The sequence below is a fragment of the Syngnathus leptorhynchus genome, chromosome 17, assembly GCF_054491065.1.
Source record: "Syngnathus leptorhynchus isolate UIUO chromosome 17, UIUO_Slep, whole genome shotgun sequence".
In the NCBI taxonomy this organism is placed as follows: domain Eukaryota; kingdom Metazoa; phylum Chordata; class Actinopteri; order Syngnathiformes; family Syngnathidae; genus Syngnathus; species Syngnathus leptorhynchus.
Genome location: NC_141211.1, coordinates 3,318,569 through 3,338,123, shown reverse-complemented (window position 1 = coordinate 3,338,123; position 19,555 = coordinate 3,318,569). Strand labels below are relative to the sequence as shown.

At 48.0% G+C, this 19,555-nt stretch overlaps 1 protein-coding gene across 5 annotated transcripts in view; it reads left to right on the top strand.

Annotated features, from left to right (window-relative positions):
- The window catches only part of fat3b (FAT atypical cadherin 3b), a 41,954-nt gene that overhangs the window by 2,270 nt on the left and 20,129 nt on the right, over nucleotides 1-19,555 (top strand). For 4 of the 5 annotated variants that reach the window (XM_085936151.1, XM_085936154.1, XM_085936156.1 and 1 more), the window contains exons 1-19: nucleotides 81-229; nucleotides 1,547-4,507; nucleotides 4,647-4,781; nucleotides 4,853-5,054; nucleotides 9,749-9,867; nucleotides 10,768-10,966; nucleotides 12,493-12,554; nucleotides 14,500-14,814; nucleotides 15,200-15,410; nucleotides 16,200-16,271; nucleotides 17,125-17,261; nucleotides 17,336-17,611; nucleotides 17,690-17,900; nucleotides 18,006-18,220; nucleotides 18,287-18,445; nucleotides 18,609-18,730; nucleotides 18,799-18,981; nucleotides 19,058-19,172; nucleotides 19,240-19,506. In XM_085936151.1, coding sequence (XP_085792277.1) covers nucleotides 1,568-4,507; nucleotides 4,647-4,781; nucleotides 4,853-5,054; nucleotides 9,749-9,867; nucleotides 10,768-10,966; nucleotides 12,493-12,554; nucleotides 14,500-14,814; nucleotides 15,200-15,410; nucleotides 16,200-16,271; nucleotides 17,125-17,261; nucleotides 17,336-17,611; nucleotides 17,690-17,900; nucleotides 18,006-18,220; nucleotides 18,287-18,445; nucleotides 18,609-18,730; nucleotides 18,799-18,981; nucleotides 19,058-19,172; nucleotides 19,240-19,506 — 5,940 coding nt within the window. In that variant the 5' untranslated portion in view covers nucleotides 81-229; nucleotides 1,547-1,567. Of the gene's footprint in view, nucleotides 1-80; nucleotides 230-1,546; nucleotides 4,508-4,646; nucleotides 4,782-4,852; nucleotides 5,055-9,748; nucleotides 9,868-10,767; nucleotides 10,967-12,492; nucleotides 12,555-14,499; nucleotides 14,815-15,199; nucleotides 15,411-16,199; nucleotides 16,272-17,124; nucleotides 17,262-17,335; nucleotides 17,612-17,689; nucleotides 17,901-18,005; nucleotides 18,221-18,286; nucleotides 18,446-18,608; nucleotides 18,731-18,798; nucleotides 18,982-19,057; nucleotides 19,173-19,239; nucleotides 19,507-19,555 lie in introns of those variants that run through there. The other variant, XM_085936152.1, reaches the window with a different exon arrangement.

Below are 19,555 nucleotides of genomic sequence, written 5' to 3'. Positions count from 1 at the left end.
CAGAGCACCCGGGATGTTTTAACATCCATTTTATGTGAAGCTCGTCAAGACGCAGGTGCGTGAAAATTGAACAATTGGCGTTTACTTTGACCGCGGATGGCTGCGGCTCTCTCGACGAGTGCCTTCTGGCGGGATGTAGCGTGCTCGTCTGAGTGCTTTTGAAGACTTTTGTTTGTTCCCCAGAGAAGATGAAAATGGGTGTACATATAAGTGCATCCACAAAAGAAAGGTAGGACAAACCCATCCAGATTTGTGATTGACAGGCTACCTCAGCCATAGCTACAACCTTTGTATTGGTGTTTAACATTGTACGCCCTGTCGCCATTAATTGTCTGACCAATATCTTGTGTTTTAACTTTTTTTGCACTCTATTCTGACTTGACAAATGTTGCATATTATAGAAAGTTATTTTTTTAATAGCATCTATGCAATGAGTTAGTTCTCTGTAGCCTATCACTCAAGTGTTACATCAAACAACCGAGTACTTTTTTTGTTGCACATTTCTAAGAATGTACCCCCCTGAATTTTCTTGTCATAATTTGGCTAATTTATACAGTAATTATCCCGACAAGCAGTTTTATTGTCTGCGACTTGTCTGAAATATCATTTGGCGCTCCTTTGAGTTTTGATAAATGCACAGATTTGACTTCTGATAAGTGGCACATTCATACACACCGCGCTCTGTTTCCACAAGTAGAAGGCGCTCGTGTTGTGACTAGGCAAACGCTTGTGAATTGCAGCACACTTAACACCCACTTTTAAAACGGTGGATGAAATCGGTTTTATTTTGGGATCCACCTCGTCCCATGTATTGCTGGGCCGACTCAGCTTTTGTTACTATGACAAGTAGCAGAGCCAGGCAATTTATATGATGAAATACAAGAAGTTAGTCTCATGGATACATCCGCATGTGGTGCATGCAATGGACATGTCAACAAAAGCAAAAAGACCATCCCTATATTGAGTATCCCAAACGTTCGGGTGTTTGCTCCTTCCAGAAGTTAACACTAATCTGTTCTGACACTGCAGTGCTGCTTACCTTTTGACTTTGACTTGATAGTGCTTCCGTGTCCATCACTAAAAATTAGCAGATCTTCACTCAACCTGCCTGCCAAGTTATTAGTGGCAAAGCCAGTGTGGGTGCAGTAGCATTAAAATTCACAAGGGCTTTCCTCACATGTACATTCTGGTAAATGGGCAGCAAACAAAAGATTTACTTGATTGTTTAATTTCACACTAGATGGGAGTGCAGACCCTCCAGAGACCAAACTATTTGTATACAAGCAATTAAAAAATCACTCTCCGTGATATGACCCTTTCAATGTTATCAGTCTCTGAGAAATACCAGTTAGAGGAAGAGAGGCTGCTCCATGTTATGTATGGTTTGCTCAAAGAAGTCTTTTTCTTTGTCTTCGAGCTGAATTTGAATGGAGACGCGCCGTCGCACATACTTGAATATGCCGTCACACTTTCAAAATTTTAACAAGCAGTGAAAATCCCAGCGAGTGAAAGATGTTTATTCTTTTGCGATGCTTTCCTCTTGCAGGATGAGGGTGATGTAACGGCCATGAAGCCCAATCTGAGGGGAATCACGATGCGCTTCCCGTTTCTTTTCCGTCGGATTTGCTTTCTGCTCACATTGCCAATACTTGGCCAGATGTTGCCGGCGGTGAGGGCCGGTCAAGGGTTGCTACTCTTCAGCCAGCCCGCCTACAATGCCTCCATCTTTGAGAACTCTGCCGCCAGGACGTACGTCGGAAGCCAAGTCAAAATGGGCATAATCCTGGTCCGACCATTTGACATCAAGTTCTCCATTGAGTCCGGCGACAGCGAGGGAATCTTTCAGACGGAGGACTTTACGATGGGGGATTTCTGCTTCCTACGCATACAAACAAACACCGGTGCCATGCTGAATCGAGAAGTTCAAGACAATTACACTCTGACGGTAAAGGCTTCCGCCCAAGGAGGCCTGGAGGCGCTGACCACCATCTACATAAATGTCTTGGACACTAACGACCTGCGTCCTCTCTTCTCCCCTACCTCCTATTCGTTTGTGGTGTCCGAGAGCACCCCTTTGGGCGCCAGCGTCGGCCGTGTGACCGCCACCGACGCGGACATTGGCGCTAACGGCGAGTTCTACTACTTATTCAAGAGCAAAGTGGACCTCTTCGCCGTGCACCCCACGAGTGGCGTGGTCACGCTGACTGGGCGGCCCAGGATGGACAACCAAGAGCGCTTTGAGTTGGAGGTACAGGTGGTGGACCGAGGGATGAAGCTCTACGGTAGCAATGACATCAGCAGCACGGCCCGGCTGGTAGTGAGCGTGACACAGATAAATGAGTTTGCCCCCATCCTGAGGGCGGTCGCCGTGGACCTGTCCTGGACGGAACAAAACCCGGTCTTTGCCAAAGTAACGGTGGAGGATAACGACGAGGGGGTGAGCGGGTACATAGAGTGGGTGTCCATCATTGACGGTGACCCGCTTGAACAGTTTGCGATTGATCGATCACCACTCGTTCCAAACGAATACTGGGTCAGAGCCGCACGGCAGGTCGACTGGGACAGATATCCTTATGGCTGCAACTTAACCTTCCAGGCCAAAGACCGGGGCGTCCCTCCTAAATTTTCGAACACTCAGTTGCTTCAGTTGTTGGTCACAAAGCCCGAACAGACGCTGGGGAGTTTTGAAAAAGACGTTTATGAAGTGGTGTTGAGTGAAATTGCTCCCCCGGGCACTGTTGTCGAGGTGCTGAGAATCTCCCCGGCTCCCACGAGTGTCAATTACAGCTTCTGCAGCCTCTCAGAACTAATGTACTTTGATATCAATCCGTCGACCGGCGTTATTATGACCTCAAGGCGGCTCACAAGGATATCACAGATTTTCATGGAGATGGAAGTGTTAGAGGCTGTCAGTCGGCTGAGAGCAAAGGTCCAGATCACAGTGGAGGATGCTAATGACAACGCCCCAGTGTTCAGACGGCCATTTTATGACATTTCCATCAATGAAAGCTTGGCTGTCGGCACCGTTGTTCTCATCGTGTCAGCCTCGGATGAAGACAGAGGAGAGAACGGCTACATCACTCACACAATTACCGGCGAGCCTTCGCTTCCTTTCTCCGTGAACCAAGACACGGGGGAGCTGAGGATCACACGAGACCTGGACTTTGAGTCTTCGGAAGAAATGTATACGTTTGCTGTGCGAGCCTCGGACTGGGGCACGCCCTACCGACAGGAGAGCGAAGTCAACGTAACGATCCGATTGATAAACATAAATGACAACCCACCCGTCTTTGAGAGGGTCTCCTGCAGAGGTATGATCGGCCGGGATTTCCCCCACAGCCAAACCATTGTCACCCTGTCGGCAGTGGACATGGACGAACTGGGAATGGTCAAGTATGAGGTCGTCTCTGGAAACGAGATGAACTACTTTAGGTTGAATCCAGAATCTGGCGCCTTGTCGCTGAAGAGGTCGTTAGCGGGGGCGAATTTAAAAAGTGGAACGTTCACCTTGAAAGTCGTTGCCACAGATGGCGAGCTGTCCTCCATGCCCATGTTTGTGAACATATCCGTCGTGAGGGGATCGATATCGCCCCGAGGGCTCAGCTGCAAGGAAACCCAGGTGGCTCAGTTGATGGCAGAGAAAATGCTCTCAAAGGCCTCAGCGATGGCTCGAGTGAGACAAGATGACAGGAGCCCAGATGTTTTCTCCGTAAACAAAGAAGCGCCGCAATTCGAGGCCTTGCCTACGAGTATTCTGGTCCGGGAGGACCTTCCCCCCGGTGCCAGCGTGTTCCAGGTGAGGGCACGAGATGGCGACACTGGCTTCAACGGGCGTCTTCTGTTTTCCATATCCGATGGCAGCCGAGAGAACTGTTTGACCGTGGGCATGGAGAGCGGCTTGCTGACTGTTCTGCGGCCGCTGGACCGTGAACGAACTGACCGCTACTTTCTCAACATCACCGTCTACGACCAAGGTGTCCCCCAGATGTCTAACTGGAGGCTCCTGACAGTCATCGTGGAAGATTCCAATGACAACGACCCGCAGTTTGCCCGGGATGCGTTCACTGCGCTGGTTGCTGAAAACGCCCCCTTGGGCACGCAGGTGGTCACCGTCTCCGCTTTGGACAAAGACGCCGGTCAGAACGGGCAGCTGTCCTATCTTTTGCTGACCGGCGTCCCTCAGTTTGGCATCGACAGCGAAACCGGTGGTGTCTTTGTGGCCGGCCACCTGGACCGGGAGAGCTTCCCGACGTTTACTCTAAGGATCGAGGCCAGAGACAAAGCCGAAAGAGGCAACCGGCGATCGGCAGTGGCCACGCTGAATATAATCGTGGAAGATGTCAACGACTGCGCCCCGTCCTTCATCCCGAGTACCTATAGCACTCGAGTGTTGGAGGACCTCCCACCGGGGGCTGTCATTATGTGGGTCCAGGCCAAGGACCCGGATATCGGGTCCGGCGGACAAGTGCGGTACTCCCTCTTCAATGACTTCAACGGCACTTTTGAGGTCTGTCATCTATTTGTTATTCTTTGATTGTCACATACACATGGTGTCGAGACTCTGCAAAACCGCCACTAACATCCCAGGCTAAACTTACCTCATCCCATTTGATCAAGTCTGCATTTACTGTATGTGTCTGTCGCAGATGGACGCCGTGAGCGGCATGCTGAGGATCAGGAAGGAGCTGGACTTTGAGAAGCAGGCGTTTTATAACCTGACCTTGGTCGCCGAGGACCAGGGGTCGCCCGCGCTCAGCAGCCTGACCTATATGGAGATTGAGGTACAGTGACCAAGTACAGTATTTATAGTTCCTTACTTTCTACTACTGTTAACTGGTCAAGTGTTTTCCAGGTGGCGGACGTCAACGAGAATTTGTACGCGCCCTACTTTGCCGACTTTGCCGTGAGAGGCTCGGTGAAGGAAAACTCACGGGCGGGCACCAGCGTGCTGTCAGTGGTGGCCACGGACGACGATAAGGAGAGGGACGGCGTCCTGAAGTACTCCATCCGAGGCGGCAGCGGCCTGGGCGCCTTCACCATCGACGAAGACACAGGTCTGTCGCCCCCGAGTCATGTGCCTCGCGCGGTACATCAAAACTATAAGTCGATCACCTGCTTCATGTTGAACGCAAACTAAAATAACCAGTCCGTCACTCTGTGTGAAAATTGGTTAATCACATTAATTTAAGCAATAGGTTTTTCATAATAGCACTTTTAAATGAGCAAAAAAATGTACTGTGTCTCAATACTTTTTTATTGTTAGAGGGGGGGGGGGGCTGTGACGTCAGAGTGGTTGAGTCGCTGGGTGGTGGTGTGTCGGGAGATCATTATTTTAATGAGGCCAACATGGCAGCCGCACTGGCAGAGCCTGAGGCCGTGCCCCGCAACTGAAGCACAATGCGGATCAAGGCTTTCCTGTATCCGTGTGACACTGTCCCATCCCAAAAAAAAATTAAATGCCAAAAGGTATTCACGCAGTGCCATTCTTTCACGCTCAGCGTACGACATTGGCATTTGCTGTACATGACCTCTGTCGACACAGGCGGATTAGATGAAATCCTGGGACTTCTCATTGAGCGCCTGCTGAAAATGCCACCCATGTCTGCACATTCCATATTTGCATGAAAGTGGAGCGTGCAGAAACCTTTCACTCTGCTATCAGAGCTCATTTTCTTTTCTGTCAGCTCCCGCTGCAAACAAATCACATTTCATTGTCTGTATTTGTTATGTGCAAATATTGGGACACCTGCAATATCAGGATTCTGCTGTGCTGGAATTATCCTAGGTTCGATTTGATAGAATGATCCACAACGCTATATAGTACGCGACAATGCGATTCACGGTACGATGTACAAAAAAAAATAAGATACAATCAACGAGGGACAGCTTCGGACATGTCTTTACAATGACACTTTAGTACAGTGCTATACAATACATTAGGATTTAGAAACAACATCTTAAAATTCGGTTCGGTGTAATATAATACAATTCGATCTATTACGAGCCGTGATACGATGCAGTATAATCTCCCGTGAAATACGAAACATAATAAATGACAAAAGAAAATGACACACTGCACAATTAATGATTGAAAATGTACCGTATAAGTCATATACACTTATATTCATCCCCCCCCTCCCCACCACTTATTTAACATACACTTGGCGCTTTTCTCATTTTGACACTTGTGCAAGGTCAAGGAGAACTTTATTATCCCCGCAGGGGAACTTTGTTGCAGCGGCGGCAGCTCAGCGCGCAGCCATCAAACAAAGCCGCAGCGCAACAACAAATAAAATCAAGTAATACATAGCCAGCTCGCCGTAATTTATTGTTTTGTCTCCTCATGTAAAACCAGCAGCCGTTAGCGAGCTTCTTGTCGGTGAAGCGATAACAGTCGTCGCCGGGACGCTTCATAAAATTGAACGTGGGCGGGGCGGCGAGCGGCTCCTCTCGTCTTGGGCGCTCTTCGGCGTTCACAGAAGGCCCGTATTGACCTTTAACTAGGCTAATTAGTATTGACTCGTCGCTCAGAAGAGAGCAATCAATTGAAGGACGCATACGAGGCCTGTTGGCTCCGGTCCGCATGCCCTCTTGTTACGCTAACATACAGTTTACGCTTGAAAAGATACAACATTAGCATTTTTTTTTTTTTTAACAAATTTCCTACCTTGGAGCAAGCAAACATGAATCTGTCGTTGAGGGATTCAAATGACTATGGGGTGGCCGCATAGCTTTATATCCTGAGTCTGCGTTCATCATATCTTAAATGCGCAAACATTTGTGAAGCTCATTACATGGTACAGTGGGCGGAAGTCTAAAGTTGCTTTTAAAACTTAAAGATACTTTCCACCTATCTGATCGTCCGCATTAATGTCTAACGACCCGCGGCTCCGTTATGTACCTTAACATTGCAAAGTCAGCCAGGCGCAAAGCTAGCTGGGGGTGAGCCCAAGATGATTCCGGGGGAGGTCCGAGCCCTTCGAAGCAGATAGTGAAAGAAAATTGCAGGGGAGTGTAAGAGGGGAAAAAAAAAAGATACCTTAGAAGACTTTTTTTTTTTTTTTACGACTCAGTTTGCCATGTTTCATAGCAGTCGTCCAACTTTATCTCCAAAGCACACAGGGTGCCGTCCGACAACACACCTTGGAGAAATATTACCCATCTTTATTTATTTATTATTTGAGGCAAACTTTGAGCCAAAAGTGTCGTGGAAATTTACGTTCAGCAGTGACACGAGAAAATCATTTCAAATAAATTAAGACGTGAAGCTAACATAAACTTCAATAATCCCTGGAATACATACTCCAGGTCTATGACAAGGCGCCTGCAGAAAGGTTAATGCAGGTTAAAGGTTTGGGACGCCCCCCAAAAATAAAAATAAAGTAATTCAGAACTAATGCCGCTAGCCAGAGACTGAGCTGCGTTGTTTGTTTACGGAGCCGTACGAGCCCTCTAGTGGTTGTTTTCCTTGCCATTTCATTCCTTTTCGGTTTTCTTCCATGTGGACTTAAATCAAACATTGCGTCCCTCTCTTCCTCCTCAACGCCTGCTCGCGTCAAGGCAATTTCTCCGAGTATTTGCACCCCTGCCCCTCCCTCGCATGAACGGCCGGCCTTATCGTTCCCTTTGAAATGAGTCACTCCTGCCACGCGTACGCAACAAAGATCTTCCTCCCGTCTATCGGCAATGAGCCACATCCTCGCCGCCGTTAAACCGCTGTGCGGCGAGAACATTGGTATTCACATCATCTGTTGCGCCCTTCGCATTAGTGAGCCGTTTTAATGTGCTCCGAGATTGGTCGCGGTGCATCTACTCGGAAAATGTGACGCGTGACGGATAAGACGTGTTGCGAGGGCAGAAAAAAAAAAAAAAAAAAATACATGTGGCAACAACTCGGTTTGTCGTGAAGCGTGTTGTTTGGGCTGAAAATGAAGGCTGTCAAGTCACATTTGTGTGAAATCGGCAGGGTGCTCCTCCACTAGTTCAAAGAGCTTTTTGAAGAAAGTCTGCTTTGCGCGGATTTCTTGCCACCCCACCCCTCCTCAACCCACCCTCTCCGCCACCTCTTCTCGCGCTCTCTTGACAGAAACGAGATGCACTCTGAAAGGGACAAAGTCAAGGACGAGCTCACAAGAGCGCGTCGCTACCGCAGACAAAAACACTCTTTGAACAAGGCGTCCGTGCCCCCGAACACGCGTCTTCTCGTCAAGAACGCACAGGACACGAGCTCCGCATATTCATCCTTTGCTATTCGTAACAGAGTTTTTTTCGGAGGAGTTAGGGTCAGAAGTTATTTGCTATAACAGCTTCTTTCGACCCTAAAATGCGTTTGATTGCTGAGGAGTGAACGTTGGTCCACCGTATATGTGAATCGCTTTCCATTTTAAAGGATGAATATTCATGTAAAAAAAAAAAAAAAAAAACATAACTATGGAAGTCTTCTTAATGAATGCAATTTTAATAATTTCATTTTGTGCTGAATAAATTGCTGGTGAGTGTTAGAAACCATTTGTATCCAAGTAAAATCCTCCCTGAATGCTGTTTGGGGGAAAAAAAAGGGCCCTCATAAAAGTTTTGTACATTTCCTCGATAAATAGTCAAGATTTAGGCGGAATTAAGGGCTGTATGCATTTGATGATTTATTGATTATTTAACTGGACTTAGACCTCAACAATCCTCATTTGCACCTTCATAGGCACACACCCGCTTGCATGTGAATGCAAGAGTCATGAATTATTCACAGGGAAATTAAAAGGAAAATTTGATGTCAATGGATCTTACAGAAGTGCACTGACATTTCCTGCGCTTCCCCTTCAGCCCTGCTTAAAAACTTTTTCAAGAATCATCTAAATTGTTTTCGCCGAAGCGTTCTACCACCCAGACTTTGGAAATGTAAAGTTGACTTCTCTGGTGGAGGCCACGGAGGAAGCGTGTCTGAATTCTTTTGTCCATACTAGCCTATTCAAAAGCTGTCAGTCAAAGCGCCCGCGTTCAATGCAAAAAGTCTGATATGGAGAGCAGAGCAGAGCAGTCCATTAAGAGGTCGCACCAGAGCTGTCAGCTCCTCGTCTGACTTGAGGCCACTGACACGTTGCGTGTGTGTGTGTGTTTGCGACTTTATTGGTGTTGGCACAAAAGTAGCAGCAAGCGAGGGGCGAGCCGTGATTGGCCCAAGTGCTGAAGGTGACCGCGGCAACGCTGTAAACGGCCGTGAATGTCACTGCAGCCGCCACTGTTGACGATTTTTTTGTGGGAAAATATATATAACGCCATTTAAATTACATACAGGATTTTTATTATTATTTTTTATATTTATTTGATATAATTAACGCCAGTTAAATTACATATAGGATTTTTTTTTGTTTGTTTTGAATTTGATATTTATTTGATATAATTAACACATTTTCTCAAATAACTTAAAAAGCATTACTATTCTCGAGTCAGCTCTGATTGGCCCAATCGCTACATGTGACTATAGCGGCGCCCCAAATGGCCGCGAAGGTCACAGCAGCTGCGATTCCACTATAGAAATTTGTTGTTGCTGATCTGTGAGGATGGGGGCTATGACTGTACGTCCTCTGGGAAATTACACTTAAATTGTTTCCCGCTTTGGGAATGAATCTTCTGCGTGACAACCACACACACACACACACACACACACACACACACACACACACACACACACACACACACACACACCTGAATGTTATATGTTCCTGCTGATATTAATACGTCTTCCTTCCCGCAGGGGTGATTTACACAGCAGGCATCCTGGACTGCGAGAGCGACGACTCCTATTGGCTGACGGTGTACGCCACGGACCGAGGGGTCACGCCGCTGTCGGCTTCCGTCGAGGTCTTCATCCAGGTAGGACGCGCCACGCTCTGCATGACAATTGAAGCTTTTGCAGTGCAGGGATGGACCCTTTATCATAGACTCGACGTATAGTTATATACTCACTGCCCACAGTATTACATTACAACAGTAGGGCGTTCATCAAAAACACCTTGAGAAAGTCAACTCCAAAGCTGCAATGTTTGTAAGAAATGTAAGAAAGACTCGCAGTGGAAATTTACTGTCGGACTAAAACATTGTATTAAACTGTGTATTTAATCAAACCACATAACTTTCAAATTCTAGTTAGCTTAATGCTAGCATATAATGCAGAATGCAGTATATAAGGTAAAAATAATAACAATAATAGCATCAACTTTGTTTTCAATTTTTTTTACACCAACTGTCATTGGCTTACAAGCATACCACTAGCATAACAACATCATAAATTTATGTTATGGATAATCCAGTCTTATGCTGGAACCGCCATGTTGATTTTTGATGGACCCGTACGCCGTAGCTTCATCCAGAACTCTGTCTGTCATAATTTGCAGAGTGTAAACACACTTGATTGTTCTGCCTCAGCATCGAGCGCAAACATGACACATTTGGAGAGACTTTGCAGAATGGAACGGTTGTTGTTGTGCCTTTGGGTCGTGATTGGTCGCGCGCACACACACCTCGGAACAGCAAGTTTAATCAGACACAGGTGCTCCTCAATTACCCGCTCAAGCGTTCTGGTGTCGTGTCGCTCGCGGCCCTCCCTCGTAAATATTCCGCACACGTACACGCCGAAGCTGAAGCTGACATTCGCAATGGATTGTGGGTGTGACATAAAGCATGCTCACTTGAGAGATTCATAAACTAGATAGAAAGAAAGTGTGCAGGCGTACCTAATAGAATGGTCACAAAAAGCATTTCTCCTCTGAGCAGGTGGAGGACGTGAACGATAACGCGCCGCTCACCTCGGACCCCATCTACCACCCGTCGGTGATGGAGAACTCGCCCAGGGACGTGTCGGTCATCCGCATCCAGGCGCAGGATCCCGACCTCAGCTCCACGCCCAGCCGCCTCAGCTACCGCATCACCGCCGGCAACCCGCAGAATTTCTTCTACATCAACCCCAAAACAGGTCAGCCAAGTAATTTACATGTTGACGTCTGGTTTTAAAAGGAAGCTAACATTAGTCTGGTGGGCCAAAGGAGGTTGCACTTTTGCCGCCCTCCTGTGTTGCTGTTGTTGTTATCTCTTGCTTATTGACGTCCCCCGTCTCCTGATAAATGAACCTTTACCGCATCCGGCGCCGCCTCCCGACCAGGATCCTATTAAAGCAACTGGACGATATCATAGGCTCGTTATCACGCCGCGACGGGACTTTTGTGTGTGTCGGGACTCCTGCAACTTTCCCTAGTCCGCGCGGAACTGATTGATGTATCCCGTTCGACCCCGACGCTTTGATTTGTTTGGTGTGTGTGCGCGCGGGCGCGTGCGTGCGCGTAGCCAACCGCAGCACAAGATTGAAGCACTGCTCTCTGCTTTCGGTGCATTGACAACCCCCCCCCCAGACCACCACTACAACCCCAAAACCACTTAACCCTCCCTCACACACCCCACTCCCACTCATCCTCCTCTTCGTTTTCTTCCTCGGTAGGGAAGTAAACACAAGAGATGAGTGTTGACACAAGGTCCAAGACTAGGGGAAAAAAAACTACCATGTTTGTCCTCCCTGGCTGTGCAAGAAATATTTATTTTTTAGTGGACACCGTGTGGGATGTATCACAATGATTTGTGCACTTGTTTATATACGACAATTCTGAGCGTCAATCGGGGTACAAATAATTTGTGATTGTGTTGCTGTGCAAATGCTCGAGTGAGAGGATCCTCTCAAGGTGACGCTTCCATATGAGAGCACGTGTGTGACTAAAACATGCACGTTCCACCTCATAACGCACACACACACCCTTGTGCGTTAATTCCGCTGCCATCAAGTAAATGAATTGGCTTTCATGATTATGTGCTATTTTGCCTGCATGTGTTAATTATTGACATGTTTTTTATGCATATTCATGAACACAGACACCACTAAAAGTGTCTAAAAGTGAAGCAGGGTTCAACGTGGGGCAGAGATAGACTTGATGAGATTTTTGAGGAGGATTAGGAAGTAAATCTTATACATCCGTACGGCGCACCTCTAGAATGTTAATGCGGGTCCTCGCACTGCTGCAATTTTACTGCTCTTGAGTGTAATAAATATAAATATAAGTATGCACTTAATAGCCAATCTGTATTAAGGAACCAGCAGTCCCAATAAAGGCTGCCTTTTCTTCCTAGAATGTATTTTATATTTAATAGAGAACACCGGTTTAAATGTGAAGTGAATTTTTTTGCGCGCGTTTGACTTCTGGTCTCTGCTGCCTGTCTGCCTTACACACATTTCTTTAAGTTCTGTGAAGATATACTGTTGTGTGTGACTAGGTGTGAAAACATCATGGATGGACTAACAGAAATTAGTATTGGCGAGTTGCCTCAATGCTGCACAACATGGAAACTTCTGAATTTGGATTCCTGTAAAACCCCACAAAAAAAAAAGATTTCTTGGATAATTTGTGAAAGATGACAAAGTATTATAATGACTCTCTCGTGTCCTGTGGCTTCCAGGCTTGATCACCACGACGTCGAGGAAGCTGGACCGAGAGCAGCAGTCGGAACACTTCCTGGAGGTAACGTACGACCGGCGCGGGTACTCGGGGGCCCTCCGATTTGTTTATCTTTAGTCGCCACCTGCCACGCCGCTAACGCAGCACACCGTGCTAGAGCACGAGCCAGACGCCAAGCCCCTTCAGGTCCCCTCAGACGCTGATGAATGTCTGCAGGTTGGGACCCGGGCGTGGGGATTTCTTCAATGTAATCGTTCATCATTGGTTATCTCCTTGGCTCTGCCCGGCGAGGACTTTGTGTGTGTGTGTGTGTGTGTGTGTGTGTGTGTGTGTGTGTGTGTGTGTGTGTGTGTGTGTGTGTGTGTGTGTGTGTGTGTGTGTGTGTGTGTGTGTGTGTGTGTGTGTGTGTGTGTGTGTGTGTGTGTGTGTGTGTGTGTGTGTGTGTGTGTGTGTGTGTGTGTGTGTGTGTGTGTGTGTGTGTGTGTGTGTGTGTGTGTGTGTGTGTGTGTGTGTGTGTGTGTGTGTGTGTGTGTGTGTGTGTGTGTGTGTGTGTGTGTGTGTGTGTGTGTGTGTGTGTGTGTGTGTGTGTGTGTGTGTGTGTGTGTGTGTGTGTGTGTGTGTGTGTGTGTGTGTGTGTGTGTGTGTGTGTGTGTGTGTGTGTGTGTGTGTGTGTGTGTGTGTGTGTGTGTGTGTGTGTGTGTGTGTGTGTGTGTGTGTGTGTGTGTGTGTGTGTGTGTGTGTTTTAGATAAGCGCAGACACTGGGCGTCGTGATTAGCATTTGCGCTGCATGCAGATGAAGCGGATAATCGCGGTGTCGCCGCTTCACGAGGAAAAAAAACGTTATCCTTGCTAAGACTTTTCACGCAACGTATTAACCGGCAGAATGAAATGAAATAAAACCCCCGAGTGACCCCCGCCGAGATGTTTATCTGTCGCCAAATGATATCTCAGCCTCAGCGCGCACGGTGAGAGGACACCGGGGGAAGACAATAACATCATAGATGCTCACTTCATTAGGTAGCCAATTTAATGAGAGCCAATAGAAGAGCTGAAGCAATAAATCTAGCTTTGCAAATACAACTTTAGATCATTAGGACACCAAGGAATGTTTTCCAAATCTAGCCCATGGAGCCTGTTTCACTTTTGCCATATCAAATCTGGTAGTCATAGCCATCAGAAGTTTCGACATTTAAAAAAAATAAAATAAATAAAAGAGCGAAAATCTATACCCAAGTAACTCTGTGAAACATGGCAGTAAAGTTCAATGACTCCTCATCAAACACCAACAGTCAAAAATAAAAATTTCTGCCCCGGCGGCTAATTTCCCAGAGGAACCCAAAATCTGGTTGGCATACCTAGTGTGTCAAACCAAAAAAAAAAGTCTCAAGAAGCCCAAAGAGATCTGTGAAGTCTGGGGAAGAATGCACTGTGGAGCATGATGATGTTTGAAGTCTCGACATCAATTTTTTTTTTTTTTTTAAATTGAAAATTCCATCCTTAAAGTAGTTGAATTTGGGATCAGGAATTTTGGTAACCTTGAATATTATGAGTAGACCCACCAAAAGTATCAACAATTACATATTGTCCTAAAAGACCAACATCATTTTGGCATTTTAGTTTGAAGCAGACATATTGGGCTTAGTATTTTGGCCATTTGCAGCGGTCCTTCAAAAGACATTTTCTTCCCTTGAGCTCCGTCTTCCTTCAAACTCCGCATGCTCACTTGAAAGTGGATGTAAATAGACAGTCGGAAATGGGCTCTCCATCTAAGAACTGCCGTGGTTGGTGTGTGCCCGCAAGAGAGTGTAATCAAGAGTCCAGTCAGCAGTCAGGCAGCTCACACTCGTGATGCGATCCAATCGATGTTGTGATGAGACCTTTGCCTCCACCGCAGGCCTCGCTAATACAAAGAGATTTCCCATGAGCTTCACTCCTCACCGCCGCTGACGTGCATCCGCTTAAAGCGCACAAAAACATTCTACACACACAACCGTGTCCGTTTCCTAGGTGACGGTCATCGACGGGCCGGTGACCACCCGCCAATCCACCGTGTGGGTCATGGTCCACGTGGAGGACGAGAACGACAACCCGCCCGTCTTCCCGGAGGTCACCTACCGCATCCGCCTGCCCGAACGCGACCGCAATCGGCGCGGCGAGCCCGTCTACCGGGTCTTCGCGCACGACCGTGACCTGGGCGCCAACGGCAACGTCAGCTACAGCATCGTGGACGGTAACCGTGACGAGACTTTCAACGTGGACCCACGCACTGCCATGGTGGTTTCCAAGAAGGCGGTGGCGGCCGGCACCTACCACGTCCTCACGGTAGGTCAAACTCGAGTCGCTTTTTTTGGGCAAATTTTCCTCAGGCTTCAATCCACGTTTTATCATCCCAATGCATTTTTACGAGTCGGTCGGCAAAGATGAATTTGATAACCCGCCGATGGAATTGCTTTTTTATTTCAGTTTGCTTGCACTCAATCACGCCGACACAAAGCTTGTTCGGGGGCCTTCATTTAAAAACAAATATCATTGTACTAAAGGAGTCACTTCTATTCTTTTTACACCACTTTACTGCATATGTGAGCTTTATGTCTTTTCTGATTGGTCAATGCCCTGCTGAGTCTGTATCTGAAGGCGTAGAAGCCAAGTCCCAGCTATCTGTTCATTGCTGTAGAATTCGCTTCGATGATATCATTTCGTCTGTCAGATCAAAGCGGAGGACGGCGGCGACCCCCCGCTGTGGTCCACGGTCAAGCTTCACGTGGAGTGGATTAGCCGGCCCGCGCCCTCGCCGCTGCCCCTGCTGTTTACCCAGCGTTGCTACAACTTCTCCGTGCCCGAGACGGCCGCCGTCGCTCAGCCCGTAGGAGTGGTCGCCGTGGGCCAATCCAACACCCCCGTTTGGTTCAACATCGTGGGTGAGGCCATTTGGAAACATTGACGGAAAATACCCTGACCGTTTTTTGCGAAAGCGTCATCGGGTTGCAGCCTGTCAGCATCGATAGTGCCTTCTATTTTTACATGGGCGCGCACACTGAGTTCAATTGTATTTATTTATTTGTTCTATCTGTGCAGTGACAGCATGTAATTGATTTTGATGACCTTTCACTGCACTGGTTTGTTCTCTACCACCACTCCTGCTGCTGTTCAAAATAATCAACCCCATGCCGACGCGTTAATTAAAAATTTGTTGATTAATACTACACTGGCGCAGAGAAAACATCGTAATTGTCGTTTGGATCTTTCACGCTTCAGCAGCCACTATTTCAGTAGAACTTATCAGACCCAACTAGTGTCGAATGACATTGTATAGCGAGACAAAATTATTTGGGCATTTTGTGCAATTTGATGGGGCTAAATTTGTGGGAACTGTTTTGGGACTAAATTATTTTCTTCCCGGGGTACAAATCAGGATTCGAATTTTACGTCCTTGTCGAGTAGAGAAATTAATGAATGCGTCTCAACAAACCCATTTAGGGGAAAAGAAAACAGCTCAATGAGGGCAACAAATATTCATGACTCTTTGGAATGTAAATCTTTGGTGGGCCTAATTAAACATTGCGGTGCGCCGCAAGTGACCCACGTGCCATACTTTGCCTATCTTTGCCCCAGTTGAAGAAACTGTACCCCCCCCCCTCCCATTTCACTTCCTATAGGCGTCCAAATAATTTTGTCTTTTCTTTTTAATTCACGTTCTCTATGTGTAGGAGGACGCGTGGCCAGAGAAATGTTCTACATTCCGCAGAACGCGTGTGGAAGGAACTGCTCACTTGACACGGGTAAGGCGAAAAAACAAAATGGTACATTCAGCCCAAACGATGGCAGTACGGGTTGATTTCATTTGAAGCCGCGAATAGCAGAAATTATGATACAATTCCGAGATGTTCTATTCTGAATCAAATCACGAAGAAAAATATCTCAAAATGTGTTTTCCTTTGAGTCGCAGGCTGTTGAAAACCAGCAAAGAATCACTCAAACTCCAACATGGATAGAATTAAAATTGAATGACAAAATATTGTAACAGCTTCGCATCGGTATTGCATGAAGTCAGCTCGACTCATTCTGACAGTCACCTCACATTTGTGCTGGCGTCAAAACGCTTCTTTGAAGATATCCCTTTTCGGTAATACTCCCAGACAGCCAATCCCCGAGTGTAATATTGACCATCTTCTCCTGAGGGAGGAAGCAACAACAAAGACCCCCCCCCCCCCCCACCAAAAAAAGTAAGCCAATCACTGCAGTGGGCATCAGTATTCATGTGCTTGCGCGTGAAGCCCGAGCCTTCAGATATGTGCGGGGATGAGAGTGAGGATGGCCTTGAATAGCTAAGCTATATCAATTCTCTCTCGCTCTCGCTCTCGCTCTCTCTGTGACTCTAATCAAACATGAAGCCTATAAACCGTACGCTGGCCTAGGCAGCGAGGTGGCCGGTGTTCGGCGAGCGATAAGGCAGATGTTGGCGAGGTCACTAACGGCTTCCCGGGCTGCCGGGCGGCACGTTGTCGCGTTTCACTTCACTTTACTGCGCTCGGCTGCCGGGCCCAGATGGCCACAATAATTGCGCGGTGAGGTCGGGACGCGAATGCTAACATGCTTACATGTGTTTGTGTGGGTTTGCGTGTGCGCGCGCAGGTAGCTTCGATATGCAGTTTGACCTCCAAGTGGGCGTGGCTACCCTGGTGGTGGCCAAGCCGCTGGACGCCGAAGTGCAGGCCTTCTACAACATGACGGTGCAAGTGACAGACGGCACCAATGTTGCCACCACACAGGTACACAACCTGCATGGTGGGGCGGAATTTTCAAAAATGTATTTATTTTAGAATATATCGCTGTGCCGCTTCAGGTATTCATCCGGGTCCAGGACAGCAACGACAACCCTCCAGCGTTCTCGCAACCGGCCTATGACGTCAGCGTTTCAGAGGACGTGGCGGTGGACACGGAGCTGCTGCGCCTTCGCGCGTCCGACATGGACGAGCGCAGCCGTCTCAGCTTCTCCATCTATGGCAGCGTGGACCCGGCTAGCATGCGCTTATTCCGGCTCAACCCGAGCACGGGGGCGCTCTACACGGCGGACCAGCTGGATTACGAGGCCCAGACGCAGCACATCCTCACTGTCATGGTGGGCTCCTGGCATCGGTGTTAGCCTCCCTGATTTGATCTTGTTTATCATACCTTGTGGTCTGCTGTCCATCTTCAGGTCAAAGACCAGGAGTTTCCATTCAACCGGGACCTAGCACGAATCCTGGTGGCGGTGGAGGATGCCAACGACAATGTCCCCTACTTCACCAGCACGGTTTACGATGCCGTCGCTTTTGAATCTTCCCCCGTCGGTACATCGGTCTTGCAAGTCACAGCGCTGGACAAGGACAATGGCATCAATGGGCAACTCACCTTTACCATACAAGCAGGTTGGGATTAGATTTAGTTTGCCTTTTTGATTTTCATCTCGCTGTGTAGTATACAAAGTATTGTATAGTATACACTATTGTATATGTACATGTTTGATTCCTCAGGCAATACGGGCAGCGTATTCGGCATCAATAACAACACGGGCCTCATCTTCATCGCCAAGGACCTGGACATAACTTCTGTGGGCTTTTACACACTCACCATACGAGTCACTGACGGCGGCTTTCCACGTCTAATGGCCACCGCTTCCGCCCGTGTATCTTTGACGCTCTCCGACTTATCCAGACCCAAATTCTCCCAAAATGAGTACCAGGCCGAGGTAACGCACGGAGGGATGTGGGAGACCCGCAAAACGATAACCTGTTGATATTTCTTGCCGTTGCAGATCATGGAAAACAGCACGGCCGGAGCTTACGTGACCACCGTTAGCGCCTTGAGCCGCTCGGCACTTGTTTATGAAATCACCAGGGGCAACGAGGAAAGGTGCTTCTTCATTAATCACCACACGGGTGTCATCACCACGCGAAAACGCTTCGACTTTGAGGTCAGTTCATAGTTTTTGGACTCGTTTGATGAAGTGCGTACGCCATTTTGTGGGTTGGCCTACTCAAAATTATGTTAGAAATTCACAGGACAAAATATGGATTTTTTTTTTTTTTTTGTTGGTATGTAATCTCTGCTTGGTCTTGTGTCTTTGTTTTGGTCAGAAAGTGGCCTCTTACTTCCTGATGGTTCGCGCCTCCAGCATGGCCGGCACAGAGGCCACTGCCGCAGTTGTGGTTCAAGTGGGCGACATCAACGACAATGCGCCCATCTTCCAGCAATTAAGGTCTCAAAACCCTTCGGGCACATTGTAGAGCGGAAGTCCTAACCTCGCTGTCGGATCTCCTGCCGCAGGTACGCGGGGGCCATCAGCGAGGCGGCGCCGGTCAACAGCGTGGTCCTGGGGGACGACGGCAATCCGCTAGTCATCCAAGCGACAGATGCCGACCGCAATCACAACGCCCTGCTGGTGTTCCAGATCATAGACGAGACTGCTCGTATGTTCTTCAGCGTGGACCCTGGGACCGGATCCATCCGGTAGGTGGCAAGTTTTTGGACTCGGAAACCACTTTAAAGAAAGTCTCAAGAATCTTTTTTTTTCTTTTTCTTTAAGGACCATTGCCCACGTGGATTATGAGACCTTCCCTGAGTTTCTCTTCAGGGTTCACGTCAGAGACAGTGGACAGCCGCCGCAAAGTGCCGAGAGTCCTGCTGAGGTGCTTATCAAGGTGAGTGGCCCTTCTGTGTACTTCTTTGCCTTCTCTTCATCTTCACTCACTGTTGTGTGAATTTCAGGTGATCAACATCAACGACTCGCCGCCCAGATTCTCTCAGGACGTGTACGAGAGCATCCTCCTGCTGCCCACCTACCCCGGAGTGGAGGTCCTCCGCGTGGAAGCCTTCGATCCGGACGTAAGCTCAGACCCTGAGCGCAAGACTCCCCAGCTTGTCTACTCGCTGGTGGACCGCAACATGGAGCACTTCTCAGTGGAGCGCGGCAGCGGCGTGGTAACGGTCATCAATCAGAACCTCAGCAACGACCGTTATCGATTCAACGTGAAGGTCGGCCAATCGACGCTTCGTTAGATGCGAGCCAATAGCTACAAAATGG